General features: G+C 42.2%; 1 protein-coding gene across 1 annotated transcript; it reads right to left on the bottom strand.

Moving 5' to 3' along the window:
• On the bottom strand, nt 1-27,059 carry LOC149981285 (metabotropic glutamate receptor 4-like). The gene is made up of 3 exons (XM_090184840.1): nt 26,130-27,059; nt 11,486-11,732; nt 1-5,951 (listed from the first exon to the last, which is right to left on the bottom strand). The coding sequence occupies exons 1-3, from the start codon at nt 27,054-27,056 to the stop codon at nt 5,902-5,904; spliced, it is 1,224 nt and encodes a 407-aa protein (XP_090040966.1). The 5' UTR covers nt 27,057-27,059; the 3' UTR covers nt 1-5,901.

Genomic DNA, 27,059 nt, shown 5'->3' with positions numbered 1-27,059 from the left:
TTGTTTTGCAAAACAGTATTTTATTAGAAATATCTTGTATAAAAATTAACATGCTCAACACATTTTCATGTTTTCTATAGATAATTCATAAATATCCAGGCACTGTAATTTTTAATTTTTATTTTTCTTAATTTTTAATAGGTCAGTACATAAAGCAGACATGATCAATTAATTTGTAATAACATACATTAACTTGCCATTTAGTTCGATCAGCACTTACATACTCTATTTTGCAAGTGTTGGAAAAAAGATGAAGGGGAGGCACAAACAGTAAATCATCATATTCACAAACACAAACAATCCCACAATACTTTATCTTAAACAATGAAAAATGAAAACATTTAATTTTGCTGCAACATCTGGGATCTTTGTTGAAGCAGAGTGTTGAGAATCATAAATTAAACAGACAGGGTTGTCCTTTCTATCCAATATTATTTATAAACGTCTTCTACAGTTGTTTTCCTTATGGAGCTTATAGAATCATTTTTCCAATTGCTTACCATATCATATGAATTTCTGTGGTACAGAATCTTGCCAATCTTTTTCTTACTATATTTACTGACTGTCCTTGTTGTGGTATCACTAATGCTGATATTTTTTCCGGAATGATGAAATTAAACTAACAATACTCTATGACTAACAACATTGAAGCCTGGCCACAGTACAGATGAGAGGAGAGATTTGTATAGGCTTACTCTTTAGCCCTTATTTGTGTCACTAAACAGTCTCCCAGTGCATTCATTAAGTATTCAAACCCCTTGACTTTTCCCACATTTAGTTACATTACAGCCTCCTTTTAAAATTGATTAAATTGTTTAATGGCTAAGCAAAAACATGTTTTCAGAAATGTTTGCAGATGAATTAAATATAAATACAGTGGGGCAAAAAAGTATTTAGTCAGCGACCAATTGTGCAAGTTCTCCCACTTAAAAAGATGAGAGAGGCCTGTAATTTTCATCATAGGTACACTTCAACTATGACAGACAAAATGAGAAAAAAAAATCCAGAAAATCACATTGTAGGATTTTTATGAATTTACTTGCAAATTATGGTGGAAAATAACTATTTGGTCACCTACAAACAAGCAAGATTTCTGGCTCTCACAGACCTGTACATTTTTATTTAAGAGGCTCCTCTGTCCTCCACTCGTTACCTGTATTAATGGCACCTGTTTGAACTTGTTATCAGTATAAAAGACACCTGTCCACAACCTCAAACAGTCATACTCCAAACTCCACTATGGCCAAGACCAACGAGGACACCAGAAACAAAATTGTAGACCTGCACCAGGCTGGGAAGACTGAATCTGCAATAGGTAAGCAGCTTGGTTTGAAGAAATCATCTGTGGGAGCAATTATTAGGAAATGGAAGACATACAAGACCACTGATAATCTCCCTCGATCTGGGGCTCCACGCAAGATCTCACCCCGTGGGGACAAAATGATCACAAGAACGGTGAACAAAAATCTCAGAACCACACGGGGGGACCTAGTGAATGACCTGCAGAGAGCTGGGACCAAAGTAACAAAGCCTACCATCAGTAACACACTACGCCGCCAGGGACTCAAATCCTGCAGTGCCAGACGTGTCCCCCTGCTTAAGCCAGTGCATGTCCAGGCCCGTCTGAAGTTTGCTAGAGAGCATTTGGATGATCCAGAAGAAAATTGGGAGAATGTCATATGGTCAGATGAAACCAAAATATAACTTTTTGGTAAAAACTCAACTCGTCGTGTTTGGAGGACAAAGAATGCTGAGTTGCATCCAAAGAACATCATACCTACTGTGAAGCATGAGGGTGGAAACATCATGCTTTGGGGTTGTTTTTCTGCAAAGGGACCAGGACGACTGATCCATGTAAAGGAAAGAATGAATGGGGCCATGTATCGTGAGATTTTGAGTGAAAACCTCCTTCCATCAGCAAGGGCATTGAAGATGAAGCGTGGCTGGGTCTTTCAGCATGACAATGATCCCAAACACACCGCCCAGGCAACGAAGGAGTGGCTTCGTAAGAAGCATTTCAAGGTCCTGGAGTGGCCTAGCCAGTCTCCAAATCTCAACCCCATAGAAAATCTTTGGAGGGAGTTGAAAGTCCATGTTGCCCAGCAACAGCCCCAAAATATCACTGCTCTAGAGGAGATCTGCATGGAGGAATGGGCCAAAATACCAGCAACAGTGTGTGAAAACCTTGTGAAGACTTACAGAAAACGTTTGACCTCTGTCATTGCCAACAAAGGGTATATAACAAAGTATTGAGATAAACTTTTGTTATTGACCAAATACTTATTTTCCACCATAGTTTGCAAATACATTCATTAAAAATCCTACAATGTGATTTTCTGGATTTTTTTTCTTCTCATTTTGTCTGTCATAGTTGAAGTGTACCTATGATGAAAATTACAGGCCTCTCTCATCTTTTTAAGTGGGAGAACTTGCACAATTGGTTGCTGACTAAATACTTTTTTTGCCCACTTTAACTGAAATATCACATTTACATAAGAATTCAGATAATTTACTCAGTACTTTGTTGAAGTACCTTTGGCAGCGATTACAGCCTCAAGTCTTCTTGAGTATGACGCTACAATCTTGGAACACCAGTATTTATGGAGTTTCTTCCAATTTTCTCTGCAGATCATCTCAAGCTCTGTCAGGTTGGATGGGGAGCATCGCTGCACAGCTATATTCAGGTCTCGCCAGAGATGTTTAATCGGGGTTCAAGTCCGGGCTCTGGCTGGGTCACTCAAGGACATTCAGAAACTTGTCCCGAAAGCCACTCCTGCATTGTCTTGGCTGTGTGCTTAGGGTTGTTGTCCTGTTGGAAGGTGAACCTTCGCCCCAGTCTTAGGTCCTGAGCGCTCTGGAGTAGGTTTTCATTAAGAATCTCTCTGTACTTTACTTTGCTCCTTTCATCCTTCCCTCGATCCTGACTAGCCTCCCAGTCCCTGCTGCTGAAAAACATCCCCACAGCATGATGCTGCCACCACCATGGATTCACCATAGGGATGGAGCCAGGCTTCTTTCAGACGTGACGCTTGACATTCAGGCCAAAGAGTCCAATCTTGTTTTCATCAGACCAGAGAATCTTGTTTCTCATGGTCTGAGAGTCTTTAGGTGCCTTTGGCAATCTCCAAGTGGGCTGTCATGTGCCTTTTACTGAGGAGTGGCTTTTGTCTGGCCCCTCTACCATAAAGGCCTGATTTGTGGAGTGCTGCAGAGATGGCTGTCCTTCTGGAAGGTTATCCCATCTCCACAGAGGAACTCTGGAGCTCTTTCAGAGAGACCATCTGGTTCTTGGTCACCTCCCTGACCAAGGTCCTTCTCCCCCGATTGCTCAGTTTGGCCAGTTGGCCAACTCTAGGAAGAGACTCCATCATTTAACAATGATGGAGGCCGTTGTGTTCTTGGGTAGCTTCAATGCTGCTGAAATGTTTAGGTACCCTTCCCCAGATTTGTGCCTCAACACAATCCTGTCTCGGAGCTCTACGGACAATTCCTTCGACCTCATGGCTTGGTTTTTGCTTTGACATGCAGTGTCAACTGTGGGACCTTATATAGACAGGTGTGTACCTTTCCAAATCATGTTCAATCAATTGAATTTACCACAGGTGGACTCCAATCAAGTTGTAGAAACATCATGGATGATCAATGGAAACTCGATGTGAGTCTAATAGCAAAGGATCTCAATTCTTATGTAAATAATGTAATTCTGTTTTTGTTTTTTTTATACATTTGCAAATATTTCTAAAAACCTGTTTTCACTTTGTCATTATTGGGTATTGTGTGTGGGTTGATCAGGAAAAAAGTAAAGGGTTCTGAATACTTTCCGAATGCACTGTATATACTTCCATTACATTTGTCATCTGGTACCGGAGGACCTTCAGACGAGTCTTGGGAGGTCTGTGCGCATCCAAGAGCAACAAACCAACATTTACGTGTTTGTCAGAGTCTCACCTTTACACAGGTTATTAGTACATAGCCCGAACTGTTCGGACTCTACAGACAGATGTTGGTAGATCGGTCGTACGGACTTCAGACGATACAGGGGGTCCCTTGTAGGGGTCGTAGAGCAAAACCACTGACATGTTCGTGTTATTCCAAAACAGGAAACAACATCCTGTTCGTGAGAGTCTCATCTTTGCATAGAGGGATCATAATAGCTTTTAGGCCAAACCGTTCAGACGGTTTTGTGAAAAGACCATTAATTGTAGCGTCCAAATTGTTATTTCGGGATGTCTCATGGTCTGTCAAACACCTCTCTAACTCTGTCACCTTTCAACGCAGATGCAGAAGTGTTAAATTGCTGGATGCGGTGGATTGAGATACATCCAATGCAAACAAACAGATATCTCTAGCTTAAACTGACAGATTCTTATGGGGATTTTTTTATTATGCTAATTAGATTTCCACACAGGCATGTATATCGTCCTTAGGGGATTTTGAACCCAATTCCCTCATGTGGATGTGGAGGGACTTCCTTTCTCTGAACAACATTAAGGGAACAAGCACTATTACGGAAATCACAGGTGCATGGCAAATTAGTCGATAACGTAACCAAGGATGGTGCACACTAGACAGAGTACACTGCTGATGCTCCAAAGAGTGTTTTGTACCATTACTTAACGTATCGCCAATAGCTAGCTATATGTTAGGTCTCTGTTACAGATTCCAAATTCGTCACGTTGAGATGGAACTGCTGAATTTCTAACGGAACAAGACCATGAAATGATATTCTCACATGTGACAATACCAGCATGAATACACTGAGGCAGTGCATGGCTGTCTATGGGCTGTAGTCTTGAAGCTGTATTTCACTGAAAAGTAGGCGAGGTTGAACATACAATACTTTTACTTTTTAGCCAGTTCTTATGCCTTTTCATGTATTCTAATCTGCATTAATCTGCATAAGGTACCATGTGTGTAATAGTCAAAACATGATAATGCCACTGTGTCTGTTGAACTACAATCCTCACACATGTTGGATTTAATAGATTTTGAAAACACAGCACAGTACACATTATGCTCCCACAGGCATGCTCTATGACTGTATATTAGCCCGTAAAGATGGTGTCAGCTATGATATCGCTATCATCTGTGAAAATCCATCGCTTTATTTGATGTACAAAATGTTAAGAAAACACTTATTGGACCCCTGCTGTAACACTGAATATTCATACATGTTAAAGGTTGGAAAGGTGCATACTTGTTGGCTCTGTTTCACAACTATGACCTTCATTAAAATGATGATAACATAATGTTAATGTTACAGAGCCTGAGTATTAATATTTGTTTATTTTGGCCTTGAATGAAGACTTACCCCACACCAACAACACACTTTTTCATCTACTTTTGACAGCTTTGACTAATTTGATATTATGTTCAGCAATTCACCCGCATTGGAAAGGACAGAGAAGAAAGGGAGGCAAATAATTGCACATTACTACTGGTAGAGAGAGACACAACACTGCTGCACACAAAGAGAAAACTCAATTCACTCTTACCGAAGAGGGTGTTAGTCAGCTTCAGACAAAACACCAGAAGAGAAATGCTGTTATATAAACTCCAAAAGGAAAACACTGAATTGAAGTGATTGGCTCTGACTGAATTTGGAAATGTAATTGCCTGGTGTATCTGACATGTCACAAGGAGGGTGGGGAGGGGAGACATCACTGTCTACCTGACATCCCCACTTCCCCACCCTGCACTGCTTTTGTTTGGCATTCAATATATTTGCCTTGCCTTGTCCTCTTGAAAATAGTGACATCAGTTCTGTATGTTGAGTGATTATTCTCATTCTCATTTCTCCACCTTTGCCACTGCTCTTGCATCTTGGTGCTCCAGTTTTTGGTGTTTGTTCACCCCACGGTCCTTGCTATTCTTCCAAGCCGGAGTTCCACTGTCTGTCTCTTAGATGGCATGGTTACTGTAGCTGATGTATGTCTGCTTGGAGGCCAATGCTGTGAATAGAGCCGTGAAAGAGGAAGATAGGGAAAGAAGAGCGAGAGGAAACGATGTGGGTGAAGATTTGGGCAATTCAATTAAGGCTTATTTAACCATCTGTCAGGGGCTTATCTTCCAGTCCATTAAGGTGATTGCCGGCACAGTTTCTATTTATGCATGACTTCCTTAGACCACAAGTGTCAACAGGGAGTACAGGTGGAACCAACAGTGGAGTAAGAGAGTAATTAATATGCATAGCAAGCACTGGTAGCATTTTTCATGTTGTGTGGTTAGTATTACAATAATTATTTAACTTCCTAGGAAATGTTTTGCCAACTGTAAATTGCATCTAAATGCAGATTTCCTTGATCTGCTGGAAAGTAAGGGCAGAGCAGGGTACAGATGTGGCTATTGCTAGTAATTGACTCTCAAAACTAATATTGAATTGCTTATTGGGATGCTGTTGTAACAACCCACTGGGCACACACTGGTTGAAACAACCTCAGTTCAATGAAATCATGTTGATCCCACGTGGAATAGACATTGAATTGACATCTGTGCCCAGTGAGATGTCTCCACAAGGATATATACTGTTCTGAAAGTGACTTAAGAATGACTTATTTAACCAGTAATTGCAGCTTGACCTATAAGTACAGACTATTTCATGGTAAAGTATCCCTTGCAGTTAATTTTACGTCGGGGCCGGCTCTAGCCTTTTGGGGGCCCTTAGCGAGATTTTGCCATAACTTATGTCATGTAAATTATATCTGAGTGAGAGTGACTAACAAAACCAATGGGCTCTGCTGGAGGACAGGGACCTTGGGCACATGCCCTGCGTGACCGGTCGGTATTTGGGCATGATTGCTACAAGTTTAGAAAGCTGGGTAGACTAACTTACCAATATGAAAATTGTTAGCTGACATGGCTAATTGAGTGACGGTCAGTGACTGACATACCAAGAAAAACATTGCTGGGGCACAACCAAATTTCGAACTTGCTCCTTTGTCGAACTTTCTCCAAATTTCGAACTTGCTCTCAACAGTAAATTGAGACCCCGACTGAGTTCCAAGAAAAAAGCCACTTATGCCTGGAGCCGGCCCTGTTTTAAGTACAGTATAGGGTAGTATGTGATGCAATAGTACTCATTCAAATGTAAGGCTCAGTAACTACATTCAGATCTTTCTCTGTGCACCAAGCAAAGCATGCAACAGTGGCACCATGTCGATAGAAATGAAAACATTTAGGAAAAGCATAGAGATAGCTTGGAGAATTGTGATACCATTGAGCATAAGATGACAATATGCAACTATGCAGTACATGGTGAATGTGGATCTCACACAATTATCAGATGTGAGAGACACTGTACAAAATGTTTACTTATTTTATCAAGTTGTGACCTGACCGATATGGTATGTCCTCTCGAAATAAATCTGTCACCAGTTCACTTGTTCTATAGTGAAATCATCACACATATCTGCCAATCTTGTCCACAACAGCATTTGCAGTTTGGGTGAGTCAGAGCAGATAAATCTGAGCGGCGACTGCTGACAGCTTGGGTGGGGGGCAAATGTACTGGAGGGTGGGATGTGTAGTGGGGGGGAGAGGGAGGGTGTGGGGGGCCACTACACTGGAGGGTAGGATGTGTAGTGGGGGGAGAGAGAGGGTGTGGGGGCCCACTACACTGGAGGGTAGGATGTGTAGTGGGGGGAGAGGGAGGGTGTGGGGGGCCACTACACTGGAGGGTAGGATGTGTAGTTGGGGGATAGGGAGAGTGTGGGGGGCCAGTACACTGGAGGGTGGGATGTTTAGTGGGGAGAGTTGGATGGTGTGGGGGACAACAGTACTGGGGGTGGGATGTGTAGTGGTTGGAGAGGTAAGGTGTGGGAAGGAACATGACTGCAGGGATGGATGTGTAGCGGGGGAGAGGGAGGGTATGGGGGACAACAGTACTGGATTGTGGGATGTGTACTGGGAGAGAGGGAGGGTGTGGGGGGCAACATTACTGGAGGGTGGGATGTTAAGTGGGGGAGAGGTAGGATGTGGGGGACCACTACACTGGAGGGTGGGATGTGTAGTGGGAGGAAAGGGAGGGGGTGGGGGGCAACAGTACTGGAGGGTGGGATGTGTAGTGGAAGGAAAGGGAGGGTGTGGAGGGCAACAATACTGGAGGGTGGGATATGTAGTGGGGGGAGAGGTGGGGTATGGGGGACCACTATACTGGAGGGTGGGGTGGAAACGGTACTGTTCGAATGGATGTATAGTGGGGGGAGAGGGAGGGTTTGGGGGGTAACAGTCCTGGAAGTTGGGATGTGTAGTGGGGGGAGAGGGGGTGTGTGGGGCAACAGTACTGGAGGGATGGATGTGTAGTGGGGGGAGAGGTAAGGGTGTGGGTGGGTGGCATCAGTACTGGAGGACAGGGATATGTGGTGGGGGAGAGGGAGGGTGTGGGGGAAATAGTGCTGGAAGTTGGGATGTGTAGTGGGGGTGTGTGGGACCACTACACTGGAGGGTGGGTTGTGAAATGGGGGAGAGGTAGGGTGTGGGGGGCAACAGTACTGGGGGGTGGGACGTGTATTGGGGGGAGAGGTGGGGTATGGGGAACCACTATACTGGAGGGTGGGGTGTGTAGTGGGAGGTGAGGGAGGATGTGAGGGGATACTGCACTAGCTGGATGGATGTGCATTGGGGGGCCAGTACACTGGAGGGTGGGATGTTTATTGGGGAGACTTGGACAGTATGGGGGACAACAGTACTGGGGGGTTCGATGTGTAGTGGTTGGAGAGGTAAGGTGTGGGGGGCCTCTACACTGCAGGGTGGCATGTGTAGTGGGGGGAGAGGCAGGGTGTGGGGGGCCACTATACTGGATGGTGGGATGTGTAGTGGGGGGAGAGGGAGGGTGTGGGGGGCAACAGTACTGGAGGGTTGGATGTGTAGTGGGAGGAGAGGAGGGTGTGGGAGGCAACAGTACGTGAGGGATGGATGTGTGATGCGTTGAGAGGGAGGGTGTGGGAGGCAACAGTTTTTGAGGGTGGGATGTGTAGTGGGGGCAGAGGGAGGGTGTGTGGGACAACAGTACTGGAGGGTTGGATGTGTAGTGGGGGAGTGGTAGGTGGGGAGGGTGGGGGGCACTCTCCATTCCACCCAGAACCTCTCCCAGAGCAGCATTGATAAATTAACCTCATTTAAATATTTATGCTCTGCGATGCCAAGATAAAAAAAAATAGATGGTCCAGAAAGAACTGGAGCTTGTGGACACATCTGTCTTTCCCCTTTTCCCACATCTTATTGTTGTTCTACGTTCCATTACAGCAAATTCCTCTGTTTGTCAACGTGGGAAACAAATGACTGGGGATGCGAGGCTATCCCCTGCATTCAGCCCACAGTGGTGTCATCTCCCTACATCTCCCTACATCCGTTACCACATTCTCAGGCCATCTGCAGTACAACACGCCAACATTGTCTACCGACGTCTGTGGGTCAAGGGTGTGTATGTTAATGTGATAAATGTCTGACACCATCCAAGGTGCTATAGCCGTGGGTATGTTTTTGTGCATACAGTACATATCTTAGGCAGGCATGGGATACAACTGAACATTGGCACAAAGTAAATGGGGGAGAATTGGTCAGTCATACAGAGTGAGAGGCAGGCTGATTGTCAGGCTCTCCATCCGTTACCTGAGCGTCTAAAGTCCCTCACAGGGCTCTCCTCCCTCGTCACAGTCTGACACACAAGCACAAAGAGCAGCTGTTAGTCCTCTGACTTGGGCCAGATGGGTCATGGTATAGATGTCAAACTGTGAAATTGGGGGAGCATTTCCCATGGGTGCTATAATAATTTTTTCCATTCCCAAATGGTATGCCATTTTTTCTCTGTTGAACTCTGTTCATCTCCTTGTAGCAGTCTCTTTGACATACCCCATATTGAAAGTTTCATCTCCTGTTTCCTACACATTCAGAGGAAGTGCAACTGCATATTTCAAATAGCACTGTGATAGAGGATTCAGAACGTGTTCTCAACATTGGCTTTGGTTCTCCAAAGGTAATGGGAATATTGACTGATGATGCATTAGATACAGGAAAACGTCATTCTGTATGGATGAATGAGCGTGACTATCCATAAATCAACTTATTTTCTCATGATTTGGAATACGCTTTTACATTTAGGGATTTTGATCATTCCGACCACGGCAGCTGTGTTACTGTAGGATGAGGCTGAAGTGCTGGAGCAATAATCTTGCCTCCTATTGCACCAATGGAGACTGGTGGTGTGGGGGCTGTGCTTCGGCAAAGTGGGTGGGGTTATATCCTTCCTGTTTGGCCCTGTCCGCAGCTATCATCGGATGGGGCCACAGTGTCTCCTGACCCCTCCTGTCTCAGCCTCCAGTATTTATGCTGCAGTAGTTTATGTGTCGGGGGGCTAGGGTCAGTTTGTTATGTCTGGAGTACTTCTCCTGTCTTATCCGGTGTCCTGTGTGAATTTAAGTATGCTCTCTCTAATTCTCTCTTTCTCTCTTAATTTCTCTCTCTCTGAGGACCTGAGCCCTAGGACCATGCCTCAGGACTACCTGGCATGATGATACCTTGCTGTCCCCAGTCCACCTGGCCGTGCTGCTGCTCCAGTTTCAACTGTTCTGCCTGCGGCTATGGAATCCTGACCTGTTCACCGGACGTGCTACCTGTCCCAGACCTGCTGTTTTCAACTCTCTAGAGACAGCAGGAGTGGTAGAGATACTCTTAATGATCGGCTATGAAAAGCCAAATGACATTTCCTCCTGAGGTGCCGACTTGCTGCACCCTCGACAACTACTGTGATTATTATTATTTGACCATGCTGATCATTTATGAACATTTGAACATCTTGGCCATGTTCTGTTATAATCTCCACCTGGCACAGCCAGAAGAGGACTAGCCACCCCTCATAGCCTGGTTCCTCTCTAGGTTTCTTTCTAGGTTTTGGCCTTTCTAGGGAGTTTTTCCTAGCCACCGTGCTTCTACACCTGCATTGCTTGCTGTTTGGGGTTTTAGGCTGGGTTTCTGTACAGCACTTTGAGATATCAGCTGATGTACGAAGGGCTATATAAATAAATTTGATTTGATTTTGAAAGTTAATATTAATGGCCATCTCTGCAGGATGATACCTGAATGTGAAGCCTTTCCTATCGATCCATCTCACCCTGTGCTGTTCTTTATGTCCTGTTTGCCGACAGTGCCAAGTTTCAGAGCACCAGCCAATGCTTGATGCTACTAGGGTTGGCATGAAACAAAATGCACTACCAATTCCCTACATCCTGAAAATAACAAGATAATTTCACAAAGCTGTTGAGGTGTAAAATAACAATGCCATCAATTACGTTTATATAGAGGCAAGTGCATTGCTTTTCATTTTTCAAGCCTGATACTTTCCCCTCAAAATGACATCTGACTGACTTTAAGGCATAAACTCAAGGACAGAGTGTTGTAAAAACTAAATGTGTGTCTTTTTGTCCTCTCTTCCCCCTGATCTCCATTTCCCCCTCGCTCCATCCCTAATCCTGAGGCCTTCGCTGCTAACCTTGTGTCTCCAGGCTTTCACAGAGCTCAGACTTGGCCTCTCCGTTGGGACGGAGGCCACCCTTGGTGGGGAACTTGTTGGACATGGTGGCTGCAGTGACTACAGCCTTGAGGCTGCGCTTGCGATTGGGCACGTTCTGCTCCGGGTGGAAAAGGACCACGTAGACCTTTGGCATGTAGAGCATTCCCAGAGACACAGAGGCACTCAGGCTCACAGAGATGGTCAAAGTCGTGGTCTGGATGTACATCTGTGAAGGAGACAAGCAAAGGAAACATTGTTACACAACAAGAAAGAGATGGTGCTGTTCAAGTGGCTAAGGAGAGGGTTCTCAAGATCCTTGTGACAGCATTGACCTTTGATATTTTGAAAGTACATTACCTAGTTATACATTGTTTAAACAAGACAACATATGAGTGCAGTTGTCTCCTAGTAGATCTTCCAGCAATATCAAACCCCCAACATCAGACGCGATAAGACACATGGAGTGGACACTGCTCTGTTTTCAAGTGCTTTATGAATTATTCATCAACTCCTGTTTATGTTTTTATTGGTGTGTCTATTTGTTTGTTTATGACATGTGACTAATGGAGGAGGCCTCCCAGTGAGTGACTCTACTACAGATGTCTTCCCCCTAGGGCCTGGGGCTGTGGTAGAGTGGTTGGAGTCAACTGAGTGTAAAGGCAGCTGGGACTCACAGCTGTGCACAGAAAGCATGGCTACATGCAAGGATCAGGGAGAGGCATCTTGAGAACATCAACACAATGCCTGAGTGTGTGCCTCGGAGTGCTTTTCCCATATAAATTATATCATATTCTCAATGGGATTAAAATGTGTCTTCGTGTCTGATCATATAGGTCATCTGAATGAGTTGTTAGACAGTACAGACTGATTTACTACAGCAGTAGAAAACAAATGCATTAATGCATTATGCATTAAAAAGCACTGTAACTGCAAAAACAGAGAAGATAATATGTAGAAGATTGGAAGATTGTCATATACATTTACTCTCTGTGGTGAACATCAGGATTATTCTCCTGGAAAACCGCAAAAAGCTTTTCTTTTACAATGTCTTATTTGGAACATCATTCTGTCTTCCTTTGGGACAGGGTTGCTGAGCTATTCTGGGCCTGATGAACAAAGGGAGAAGGGTGTAAACTGCAAACACAGCTCCCAGCCACATCCCTAATAGATTTGCCCGAGGTGTAGACTGATATTGTGTTTCCAGACATTATGAGTAACTTAGTGTTATGGCAACAGGGAATAACCCGACAGGTCGTCTGTCATGAGAATGTCAACAGATGACATGCATTAGTTATAGTGCTGCTTTGGCACTCTACATTTTTTGCAGCTCTATCTTCAGTCTGGATGCTGAAATACTTACATCTAAAGAGTTAGTGCAGCCTGCCATATGGTACCTATGACTTATGATTAAATCTGCTTTTCTTTAAGTGTTGTGTATATAGAAGCCCCTAAATAAACGTCAGTGGAGAAGGATGCCTGAGAAAAATGAGAGTGTGTCACGCCCTGACCTTCGAGAGCCTTATTATTTCTCTATTTGGTTAGGTCGGGTTGTGATTTGGGTGGGCATTCTAGTTTTTCTATTTCTTTTTTGGCCGGGTATGGTTCCCAATCAGAGGCAGCTGTCTATCGTTGTCTCTGATTGGGGATCATACTTAGGCAGCCTGTCACGCCCTGGTCTAAGTATTTTGTGTTTTTCTTCATGTATTGGGTCAGGCCAGGGTGTGGCATCGGGTTTTTTGTATTGTGGTGTGTTTTGTCCTGGGGTTCTGGTGTGTATGTATTGGGATTGTAGCTAGTGGGGTTATCTAGCAAAGTCTATGGCTGTCTGGAGTGGTTCTCAATCAGAGGCAGGTGTTTATCGTTGCCTCTGATTGGGAACCATATTTAGGCAGCCATATTCTTTGAGTTTGTCGTGGGTGATTGTCCTGAGTGTCTTGATGTCCTTGTTTGATGTTAGTTGACACAAGTATAGGCTGTTTTCGGTTTTTGTTTTGGTTATTGTTTTGTAGTGTTCGTGTTTAGTCATGTTTACGTTTGTTTAAATAAACATGGATCGCAATTGACACGCTGCAGTTTGGTCCGACTCTCCTTCACTATATGAAAGCCGTTACACAGCCTTTTTTCCACCTTTAGTTTGTGGGTCTTGTTTTTGTGTAGTGCCTGTGAGTACTCCAGTCGTTACGTCTCGTTTGCTGTTTATTGTTTTTATTAGTAAGTTTCATTTTAATAAACATGTGGAACTCAATGCACGCTGCGCCTTGGTCCGCTCATTTCAACGAATGTGATAGTGTCATTTAATTATTTGATCACGCTGCAAGCATCAATGGGCTTTCCTTGAAGTGGGAAATACAGGGGTACTGAGGGGGAGTATGTAATCTACTGAGAAGATTTCACATGGCCTTGGGTGATCCCAGCACAATATTGCTGCCCCTCTGGAGTACAGAGTGGAGTAACTCTGTAAGGGGGCTAGGACCCCGTGTGCCGGGCCAGATAAATATGCCTTGACAAACTGATATGATCGCCAATGTGCCTCATTGCCACAGCAGGAAAATGGTGCTCAAGAGACTGACTCCACAAGGCGAAGCCATCCTGTCTCTCCTAAAGAAGCTATCAAATCTGTGCTGCTATTTCACCCCCTGCATTCTGTTTCATTCCACAGTCTGACGTGCAAAAGGTAACTACATTTACCTTGTGTATAGGTGTAAGTGGCCAGAATATAATCACCCTATTATCAGAAAGTAACATCTTCCAAACAAAAGCCTTATCATTTCTGATGATCAAATTATGCATATTTCTATGGACTTGCCAGACCTGGCTTGGATTGGATCAATCAAACATAAGACGGTCTCCAGCTGTGCCTCCTGCAGACTACCTGCACCTGACTGCAGCTACAGTGCCATCCAAAGCCCTCCATCCCTGGCCCTCTGCATGCAAGTGTCTTTATCACTGAGGATAAACAGTGCCAGGGACCATTTAGTGAGATTGCCTCATGAAACAGGCCCTCCTTCCGAGCCACCACGATTACACACATGTCAATCTACAGCCCTGCCTCTGACAGGATACTGCCTCTGCATTTTCCCACGTGTCAGGAATGTAACTGGGCCCATAATATCACAGTGAAAAGCCTCACACAGCGCCTCCAAACAGATAACAATGTGGAAACATTAATCCATTCATAAGATTAACTTAAACCAGGAATGGTTATTTCTGCGTTTATAGATAGATAGTGTTTTCCATTCCAGCCATCCCCATGTATCCTCTTTGTCCTCTGCAACATCAAAGCAGCTGGAGTCATGACTGGATTTCTGATTTCTGTATTTGCCATTGGCTGGGTTTTGTTTGCAGCAAAAATGCTCGAGATGTTAGTCATTACTTATTGTCGTTTTCAGTGGTTGGATGCCAGCATAAGCTTCCTTTGAAGTAGGGAATATATTTTAAGGCTGTTTTGTGCTTGAATGAGCGTTTATCATCTGTTTCCACCGTACAGTACAGAACGTACTGAATTCACACCTCATTGCTGCAGTGCTTCCCTTTTAATTACTTAGAAAAAATGTGCAGAAGCCATTGTACAGCCTTGAAAGAACATGATCAAACTCTTATAGTTGCTCTTTAAGCTTAATTTCATGTGCAACGTCAGAGCAATGTAAAGCCAACGCTCTCCATCTTCTCAAACATCCCAGATTGGCAGAGCGTGCATATCATCATGCATGATTAACCCTGTTCTGACAACCCTGCCAATCAGCTGCCTTGTCCTTATCAAGCACAAAAGAGAGCTTGGTGCTGTGTCACCCTCCTTTCAACCAGGAGACAACCAGGAGGCACAATTAACAGAGCTACCTGCCAGTCTACTATTGTCACCCACCACCTCCAGGGCTGACTGTACTACTGATGCCACCTACCACCTCCAGGGCTAACTGTACACATGCTGCCACTCATCACCTCATTGACTGACTGAACTTCTGCTGCCAGTCAAATAGGAGTGTCATCCTCAACCTATCAACTGCCTAAAGCCGCAGCCATCCCCTCTCTATATAACCTTAGAAAAAAAAACATCAAAGAACCCTTGGTTCCAGATAGAATCGTTTTGGGATCCATGTATAACCCTTTCCACAGAGGGTTCTACCTGGAACCAAAAAGGGTTATCATATGTTTCTAAGAGTGTACCCACGCACACCCCTACCATGCAGTTTTTCCCCTCTCATTGTATAGGTGAGGCAACCCCCTATGCCAGGAAAATAATCTCTGGAAACACTGGCACCATCATAACCATGGTCTCGTTATGTAACAAGACCCCATGTAGGTGGACGCAAGGTGTTCAAATGATTCAGAATGTGTCTCTACAACTAAAACAAAACATTGACAGCAGGAGATCCAAAAGACATAAGCACATTTGTTCAGTTAGTTCATTGAGAGTTAGAGGTTGTTAAAAATCTAAAAGCTTTGGGCTTAAGTTAAGGCAAAGTAATGTATCCCTAATGTACACTGTACACTAATCATATCCAATAGAAGACCGAAATGCTGCCACTGTTAACCTCTTTGTACAAGATTCCAGGTCTCACTCAGGTGCATCACATATCTTGTGCTCAGACAATGCTGTCGCTCAGGGTGTAAATGTTAACATAATTCTATGTTTTTCTTTGAAAATAACAGCAATTACCACCATCGTAAAGAAGGCTACGGTTTTCTTTGTATTGCCCATTACCTTCCTAAATGGCTTACCTCTGTAATTTGACTATAACTGTATGGGACTCTCAATGGCTGCTTTGTTTCCTACAGCAATATTCCTCAATACAGACAGTACATTTATGTTAGCCAACAGAAATTGAAATTCAATTGTACACATTAAGGATAATATCAAAACCTATGAAGGTTGTGTCCCAGCATTGCTCTTGTCTAGAATAATCACATGCATTTTTTACCTTTCTGTGATAAGCTTTGAGTGTGTCTGCTCTAGGATATACTTGGCATTATACCATTAACATTATGTCCACATTATGGGGGCAGTGAAAAAAGATTGAAACTGAACAACAAAGTGAAGGATACAAATGTAGGATCTTAATTTGAGCCAGCTTGTTACAGCAGGACAATAACCCTGCAACAACAGGCAATGTGAATTATCGTGTTGATTATAATTAAAACATTTTTGATGCGTGGTTCTGGTACTGGTTCTAACTGACATTTTTGATTATAAATCAATCTGTGGGCACTGTAGATTGAAATGGCTTGCATTGAGTGGTGGAACGGATTCTCACAGACACAGGAGTATGTCTCTTCTGTCTGTATGAAGCAGGATGTGAAATCTGACAATACTTGAAGCTAGCATGTCCCAGCTTGGACTCCCTCCTACCATTTCATTCGCTCTTCTGACTTTCCTTTAACTCTTGGCTGAACCCTGCCTCACAGCCACTAACATATGCCTGGAATACATACATCGCAACACAGCAGGGGAGAGTGGTTTCGTTGCTGTAGCCCATTCAGAAATCGATTTATAGCCAGTAATCTAAAATAATTAATAGATTTTAAAGAAAAAATATGTATATTTGTCATAGACGGACAAAAGTCATATGAGATGAAAGGGGATTTCCTAACAAGTTCAGGAAGCCAAACTAGAGCAATGGGGGCAGACGTTTTGATCAAGAGACGACATTTACTCTTACACTAAATATACAAATATGTATTTCACACTTATAAGGAAGGTAAAATCTTAAGAGTTAGTCCTTTTGGAAATGGATTATACTATATTTAGAAGAAATATACAGTTGAAGTCAGAAGTTTACATATACCTTCGCCAAGTACATTTAAACTCAATTTCTCACAATTCCTGACATTTAATCCTAGTAGAAATTCCCTGTCTTAGGTCAGCCACTTTATTTTAAGAATGTAAAATGTTAGAATAATAGTGGAGAGAAATAATTATTTCAGATTTGATTTCTTTCATCACATTCCCAGTGGGTCAGAAGTTTACATACATTCAATTAGCATTTGGAAGCATTGCCTTTAAATTGATTAACTTGGGTCAAACGTTTCGGGTAGCCTTCCACAAGCTTCCCACATTAAGTTGGGTGAATATTGGCCCATTCCTCTTCACAGAGCTAGTGTAACTGAGTCAGGTTTGTAGGCCTCCTTGCTCGCACACACTTTTTCAGTTCTGCCCACAAATGTTCTATAGGATTGAGGTCAGGGCTTTGTGATGGCCACTCCAATACCTTGACTTTGTCCTTAAGCCATTTTGCCACAACTTTGAAAGTATGCTTGGGGTCATTGTCCATTTGGAAGACCGATTTGCAACCAAGACTGATGTCTTGAGACGTTGCTTCAATATATCCACATAATTGTCCTACCTCATGATGCCATCTATTTTGTGAAATGCACCAGTCCCTCCTGCATCAAAGCACCCCCACAACATGATGCTGCCACCCCGTGCCTCACAGTTGGGATGATGTTCTCCGGTTTGCAAGCCTCCCCCTTTTTCCTCCAAATATACACAACTGTACACTACCGTTCAAAAGTTTGGGGTCAATTACAAATGTCCTACTTTTTTAAAGAAAAGCACATTTTTTGTCCATTAAAATAACATTGAATTATTCAGAAATACAGCATAGACATTGTTCATGTTGTAAATTACTATTGTAGCTGAAAACGGTACATTTTTTATGGAATATCTACATAGGCGTACAGAGGCCCATAATCAGCAACCAACACTCCTGTGTTCCTATGTCACGTTGTTTTAGCTAATCCAAGTTTATAATTTTTAAAGGCTAATTGATCATTAGAAAACCCTTTTGCAATTATGTTAGCAGAGCTGAAAACTGTTGTTCTACCAATAAAACTGGCCTTCTTTAGACTAGTAGAGTAGTTGAGTATCTCTAGCATCAGCATTTGTGGGTTCGTCTACAGGCTCAAAATGGAAACTGAATATCTCGTACAATGCTGTTTACTACTCCCATCACAGAACAGTGCCAACTGGCTCTAACTAGAATAGAAAGACTGAGCAAGAGGACAAGTACATTAGAGAAAGAGACACCTCACAAGTCCTCAACTGGCAGCTTCATTAAATAGCACCCGAAAAACACCAGTCTCAACGTCAACAGTGAAGAGGCGATTCCGCGACGCTGGCCTTCTAGGCAGAGTTCCTACCTAGAAGGCATCTTAATCTTTTCTTTTTATTGGCTAGTCTGAGATATGGCTTGTTCTTTGCAACTCTGCCTAGAAAGCCAGCATCCCGGAGTCGCCTCTTCACTGTTGACGTTGAGACTGGTGTTTTGCGGGTGCTATTTAATTAAGCTGCCAGTAGAGGACTTGTGAGGCGTCTGTTTCTCTAATGTACTTGTCCTCTTGCTCAGTCTTTCTATTCTAGTTAGAGGCAGTTGGCACTGTCCTGTACATGTCCTCTTGCTCAGTTATTCACCGGGGCCTCCCACTCCTCTTTCTATTCTGGTTAGCGCCAGTTTGTGCTGTTCTGTGAAGGGAGTAGTACGCAGCGTTGTATGAGATCTTCAGTTTCTTGGCAATTTCTCGCATGGAATAACCGTAATTTCTCAGAACAAGAATAGACGGACGAGTTCCAGAAGAAAGTTCTTGGTTTCTGGCCATTTTGAGAGTGTAATCGAACTCACGAATGCTGATGCTCCAGATACTCAACTAGTCTAAATTAGGCCCATTTTACTGCTTATTTAATCAGGACAACAGTTTTTAGCTGTGGTAACATATTGCAAAAGGGTTTGCTAACGATCAATTAGCCTTTTAAAATGATAAACTTGGATTAGTTTATGCAACAACGTGCCATTGGAACACAGGAGTGATGGTTGCTGATAATGGGCCTCTCTATGCCTATGTAGATATTCCATAAAAAAACTGCCATTTCCAGCTACAATAGTCATTTACAACATGAACAATGTCTACACTATATTTCTGATCAATTTGATGTTATTTTAATGGACCAAAAATGTGTGTTTCTTTCAAAAACAAAGACTCTAAGTGACTCCAAACTTTTGAACTATAGTGTTTTAAGCCTTATTTATACAGTTTTGTTGAATAGGATATACATAATATAAAATGTTTCATATTTTCATAGTTTTTTGTATCATATTTGTACTGTGCACTTGAGCTTGTGTCCTCAACCTCATCAATTTATAACTATTTTTACCAGAAAGGTGAGATTTTACCGATTTTTGGAGTATGCAGCATGACTACTTTTGGTTTAAATAATTACTTTTGGGGATTACGTAGATTACATTTTCGATTACATTTAGATACATTTTAATGGCCATTTTTGTAGGGCTTGATAAATCAAGTCTAAAATGTCACAGTGGGAATAACTTCAGAAGCGTTTTTAAACCTGAAATATGTTTTACATTTCATGCATTGCAGAAAAGTTATCCTGCAACAGGGTGATCAAATTAAGATCCTACATCTGTACATCTATGATTCATATTTCCTTCACAAACTCTGGGTAATATTGAAGTCTTTATTACCCTTTCACGGAAACAGTTAATTGATCATGAAGTGCAGAAGGTGATGTAAGAAAATGACATTCAAGAAAATGAAATAAATTTATAAGGGCTGACTAAGATCTCTTCTTTTGTGGCAAATCTCTGAAATAAGTCAGTCCACTCATCTCTAGTTGGAGAAAATGGAGCATCTGCAGCAAAATTAAATGGGATGAGAAATTTCATAACAATGGCATCTTATTATTTCCACAACAATAAGTTACCTGTCCATAAAGTATTTTACATGTATCAAAGTTGTGTATGGGTGATTCTACAGAAGTGGTGTAAATTGCTGACCCAACCCCAAAAATATCATCAGTCTGGAGAATAACTTCACTTTCTTACATCTTACAGTACTTAGAACAGCTACTCACCGTAACAATAATTGTTAGAGGCTACTTTGTCATCTTCACCTCGTGTTGATTTTCAGGGTTGTGACCAATGGAGACCTAAGCTGCAGCTTGATTCCTTCTGGTCTGCTATGTTAATTCTTAATTCAATCTTTTATATACTTGGTTAAAAAGGGGTGTTTCCGTCATACTGACATGCTCTCTGAGCTCCCTCGGGCGTGGCTAGTTACGGTGCAAAGCATAATCAAAAACGATGATCTCGTTACAAAAGTAAAATCATTCCTGTCTTAACCAAAATATTCTCTTAATCTTTGATATTTCCTACACAATGTAAAGGATGCAAACCTGACATACACAGTGTGAAAGCTCTTCAAGTAACAATATTTTCTTCTATCACTATTGTAACATTTTTACAATATTTTCACTTTTATACCATCACAAAATAGAAATGAATTTCCCATATTCCCCACATTCGGATATTGAAATATGTTGTCCCTTTTGGAAGTTAGTTTTTGGGCGGCAAAATGTCTCCGTAACAAAGCAACATTCCAATCCCCATACCAGAGACCAAAAAGTCGTCTGCTGCAAACAATTTACGATTGGCGTGAGGTGTCATAAAACCCCCACACCAATCACTCCTCCCTTCTGTGGGTGAGAGGGATCTGTAGACATTGCTTCATTGTAACCTGATCTTTGGATCCTCACAAGAGAGTCATGACATCACCAACAATATTTGATGTGATATTGTTAAATGAATACAGCACACAGCCATTGTTTATACACCTATTTCGATTGAGAGGTGGCTGTCCCAAACTCCTAAACTTGATTACAATAATTTTTTACATTTGTTATTAACACTATTATTTCAATAGTCAATCTTGATTTGTTCTATTATTACATTGAAAGATACTGATCTAATAATTAGTTTTTCTCCGAAAAACGCTGTCCCCACTTTTGATGTCACTGCCAAAACATACACTTTAATAGACTATAGAATCAATGTGCCTTAAATCACAATCTGTAACATCGGCTTCCAACTCACACTCTCAACCACGTAGATCCCCTGAACGCAGCTCACTTTCAAGCCCACTTTCCAGCTCACACTCTCAAACACATAGATCCCCTGAACGCAGCTCACTCTCTAGATCCCAATCCCCTGAATTCTGATCACGTGTTCACACACCTGTATGTCATTATCACACACTATTTAGTTCAGTTCTTTGCACCCCATTATTGTGAGGTGCTGTTTGTTTTGTGACACACTTCTATTTGAAGCGTTGTTTTTTCCCCATAATTTAATCCTCCCGTGTATGATAGTTTTTGCCTGCCTCACAAACAACGCCTTTAGCCTGCCTGTACTTTAGCCTATTGGATTTCCTGTTATCAACCTATTGCCTGATCTCCCGGACGACTTTACTAGCTGTTTCTCTGCCTGTACTGTTGCCTTTTTGGAGCCCCTGTGTATGACCTTCTGACTGCCCCTGGACCGAGCTACCTGCCTCCACCTGTGGTCCTTTACAATAAACACCTGCTGTGCCCTGCGCTTGAAACCAGCTCGCTGTCTCCTATCGTGTTCATTACACAATCCTACAAATATCACCAGTTGATAGGATTGCACCCCTCTCCACTATGGCCACATGGTGAGTAGTTGGTGTGCAAACATTTTGGAGAAATTTTGTGAGCAAATTGGTCCATCTTAATGTATTTTTTGTAACTACCGAACATCTAATATATCAAGACATATGTATGGTTTTGGGACTAAAATATATGTTTGCAGTGATGTACATCTGTTCAAATGAAAGAGCCACTGAACATGCCGATTGGCACATTTTTTTGTTGCTCATTAGAAAAACAAGGTTTCAGTCTTCTAGGTGTGTTTCCTGACCATTCAGCATTTGTTTAATGATGTTTGTCCCCCATGAAGCACTGTAGCCTATTTCTTCTGCAACAGGAGTAGAATGTTTAGAATAGATACCCTTGAGGTACCTATAGTGGTGAGAGGAAATTGTTCTTTGTCTCATCTTCGATCGAGTTTCCTAGGCTAACAGTGCAGAAACAGCAGCAGACGGAATGTTCCTATGTAGTCTTCTTATTCTTTGAGAGAGTTTCAGTGTTTCTAACCATTTCATACCTTTCATGCTGTCGGTCATGCTGGTCTTTAGAGCCTACCAATTTCAAAGTGTGGATGATACTCACGTTCTCTGGTCTAATCTTGTTGTTTTAAACCATGCGTGATGTCTGGTTCAACACCGTCCGCCTGCTTGGTCTGCTGTGAATTTTGTCACGAGGGGTTTTATACTTGGGTAGAACAGGGAGCGTTTCGTCATGTTTGTACTAACCTGGGCATGGCCACTGACTTATATGAAAATACAATTTCTAATTTAGAAGGCTAAAATCACATTTCATCTTCTCACAAATAGTTTAACATTTAATCATATACGTTTTACAACATTTAGATGTAACTCTGACATATATATTGTGAAAGTTCTTAGTTACAATGTTTACATTATAACATCTTTCATGATATCACAAAACAATAAACATTGGACTTGATTATTCTTTAAATACCCACGGACCATTCCAAATGTTTGGATTACAGAAATATTGTTTCATTATCCAATCTTGGATGTTACAGTACTGCAAAATCTCTTTCTGTTGTAACAAAGGGATTTTTAACTTCCATTTCTGCAGAGTGGGAAAAAGAGTTCATGCAAGGTATTTACGACCCAGTTGTTAAGTCATACAACTCTGGAGGGAGGGGGGGCTGATCTGGATCCTATGATTCTCACCAAAGGGGGAAAGTTGCAGAGGGAGGTGTTCAGTCCCAGGGTCCTGAGCTTGTTGGTGAGCTTGGAGGGGGAATGTGATGTTGAATGCTGAGCTATAGTCAATTCACAGTATTCTTACATAAGTATTTATTTTGTCCAGGTGGGTGAGGGCAGTGTGGTGTGCAATAGAGATTGTGTCATCTGTGGTGTTATTGGAGTGGATCCAGGCTGTTTGGGATGATGGTGTTGATGTGAGCCATGATCAACCTTGCAAAGCATTTTATTGCTAAAGAAATGAGTGGTATGGGGAAATAGTCATTTAGACAGGTGTTCTTGAGCACAGGGCTATAATGGTCTGCTTGAAAGAAGTTGGTATTACAGATGGGATCAGGGATGGGTTGAAAGTGAAGACACTTGCCAGTTGGTCAGCGCATTCTCTGAGTATGTGTCCTGGTATTCCGATCATTGGCTGATCACTCCCAACTCATAGGAATCAAAAGGCGAATGGAGATCCAAATATCCAAAACATAGCCTACTACAGTGAGATGCAGCCATGAACAGCTGTCTTGACAAATAAATAGGCCTACGTAAAAAAAAAAAGTTTACAGTTGGAACCGGTGTTTTTTCTGAATCAAAAGCGCCAAATAAATGGACATTTTGGGGATATAACGACAGAATTTATCGAACAAAAGGACCATTTGTGATGTTGAATGGACATATTGGAGTGCCAACAGAAGAAGATCTTCAAAGGTAAGGCATGAATTATATCGTTATTTCTGAATTTTGTGTCGCGCCTGGTGGGTTGAAATATGATTTTCATGTGTTGGTATGCTGCGCGCTGTCCTCAGATAATTGCATGGTTTGCTTTCGCCATAAAGCCTTTTTGAAATCTGACACTGTGGCTGGATTAACAAGAAGTTAATATTTAAACCGATGTATAACACTTGTATGATTTATGAATTATTATTATGAGTATTTCTGTTTTTGAATTTGGCACGCTGCTATTTCACTGGGTGTTGTCAAATCAATCCTGTAAACGGGATTGGCGCGCGAAGGGCTCCCTAAGAAGTTAAGTTTTTAGTTTTTGCATCTATTACCTTACGTTTTGTACACTAGCCTCAAACAGCTGAAAATACAATATTTTTGGTTATGGAAAATATAATTTACAGTGGTTTAGATGGTACAAAGAATTATGTATACAATGACTGATTGTTTTGTGACATCAACTGAAATTAAGGGAACAATTTGAATTTTAGCAACCATGAAATGCCGGAAAGATTTCTGCATATTGCATCGTTAAGTTACTTTATATCTTATGTACCAATTGCAAAATATCATAATTTGAATGGTCTGGATTTACGTTTACTATGTTATGTCTAGTCTTAGATCAGGCTGCCTACACACAGCAACACAGTGCAGTGGAGATACAGCTTTTTTGGGCGCCAAACTGTCACTCAATCGTATTTTTATATAGGGACATGAAACTAAAACTGAGGGGGCTAAAGTGATCATTTAAACATCTAACATAAATAATTAGATGCATAAGTAATTCAATCGATCAACAAGTTTCAGATTCATACAGTACAATCAACATTGAACATTTTACAGAGAACCATAGAGATGATATTTCTCTAAATAAAGGTTTTGAAAATCAGGTTAAAAATCATGTTTTACTATTTTGTCAATTTGAACTGCAAAAAATGTTTTTGAAAATGAATCTGTAATAGAAGGTTAATCAAAATGATCACTACAGTGCACTAGTAGTGACAAATTTAGTGCTGTACCACGGCACTAAATTTGTCACTACTGAAACATAGTGAAAAAGTTGCAATAAAGGGAGAACCATGCACAGTAGTGTTCATGTTGATTAGCCTTCTATTACAGATTAATTTGTGAAAAAAAATTGCAGTTCAAATTGACAAAACAAGTAAAACATTATTTATATTTCAAATATGCAATACAAAGTGTGTGTGTAGTATACACTGTACACTTATGTCTACCCGACATATGTTGGAAGATGTGTGCTGAAAGTTTGGGGGAAATAGTTTTTTTTATCCCTGTATGGCTTGGTGATTCTGTCACTTAAAGTGTTTCTGTAAGAAAACATGACAAACCATATCTGACAGTTGTCCAACGTAGCCGATATTTCAAAGCTGCCCATTTCAGAAACAAACGCACATCATTTTATTTGTTGATAACTTATTCTTGATGGCTGATCCATCCACATCAGAAAATACAACGTTCCAAATCAAATGACAAGCCACTGTCCAAAGATTACAGTAGAAAGACCATGCCACAGACAGTGCATTTCTACCCAATAAGGCACTTGTTATCAAACGCTGTGATTTTCATTGCTTGTGTTGTGCTGAGCATATCTCATTTATTTCGTTGCACATCATAGTGTACTGATTGACTGACTACTTGGCATTCCCCTATCACTAAAGTATGAAGCAAAATCAAACACACTCGAGGAAACACAAATAAAGAAAGCAAATCCAAACAAACTTGGGTGAAATGAATTATCCGCACAAGTCAGCACTCAATGCCCGGTAATCCCCTGAGTGGAACAGTAAGCAGCATATCTTATCACATGATGAATAGCTGAGGCATCCACGCACATAAGAGACTGACGTTATACAACAAGAGCAATTTGAGTGAGCCATTTTTCTCACATTAAACTACAGGAGCAAAGCGTAATTCCAAATGGAAAAACTGTCAGACAATCCTTGGCTCACACAAGTGAATTTAATTGTCTTGTCCTCGTGGTGCTTACTACTTACACGCTAGTTTTGAGGAATCTTTGTGATTTCAATGAGACAACGTTGGAAAATTCATGAAAACAGGAAATAGTATAAGTAATAGCTGTCAAGGATGACTAAATTCTTCCATACATCATTGTTTCATAACATAAAAAAATTCAACAGCAAAACATTTATAAAATTACATTATTTTGAAAGAATAATTATTGAATTTATAGAATGATTTAAAGAGTTAAATTGTCAAAGTAAACATTTACCTTTTCTGTTGACTGCGAGGTCCCAAAGAAGATGGGTATGAAGGCTAGCCACACGATACAGGTGGTGTACATGGTGAAGCCGATGGGCTTGGCCTCGTTGAAGGTCTCTGGCACCCCCCGGGTCTTGATGGCATACACCGTACAGGTGACCATGAGCAGCATGCTGAAGCCAAGCAGGCAGATCAGAGAAAGGTCTGAGATGTCACATTTGAGCACGCCACGGGCCATGTCCGGGTTGGACGTACGTTGGTCCTCATAGTCAATGATAGCCTGAGACGGGTCAACACCAAACCAGATACACACCCCCAGGAGCTGAACTGAGATCAGGCTGAAGGTGATGACCAGCTGGGAGGCCGGGGAGATGAACCTTGGGGTGCTCACTGACATCTTCCCCTGCTCAAAGATGCGATAGATACGGTTGGTCTTAGTGAGCAGCGCTGCATAGCTAATGCTCATCCCCAGACCAAGGAAGATCCGTCGCAGGGAGCAGATGCCAACGTCAGGGGCAGCGATCATGAGGAAGGTGGTGGCATAGCACAGGAAGATGCCCGTCAGCAGCACATAGCTGAGTTCGCGCCCTGACGCCTTCACGATGGGTGTGTCGTTGTAGCGGATGAAGGTGCCCACCACAAACATGGTGGCCATGATGCCCAGCACAGCAATGAGTACAGGGATGACAGCCCAAGGGGAACTCCACTCCAGCTTGACGATGGGGATGGCTTCACAGGCCGTGTGGTTCTCATTGGGCCGCAGGTCAAAGCGGCACATCTTACAGCTGTAGGTGTCGGCCTGGTACTGGTAGCCATCACAGCGCTCACAGTGCCAACAGCAGGGGACACCTTTGACTGTTTTCTTCCTCTCCCCAGGACAACATGGCTGGCTGCAGATAGACTGGGGTACCTGGAGTGTCCCACCAGGCCACCACATCTC

Source organism: Oncorhynchus mykiss, chromosome 9, assembly GCF_057628025.1.
Source record: "Oncorhynchus mykiss isolate SJ-2025 chromosome 9, ASM5762802v1, whole genome shotgun sequence".
Lineage (NCBI taxonomy): Eukaryota > Metazoa > Chordata > Actinopteri > Salmoniformes > Salmonidae > Oncorhynchus > Oncorhynchus mykiss.
The sequence above is the reverse complement of the archived record's forward strand: the minus strand, read 5'-3'. Positions and strand labels throughout refer to the sequence as shown.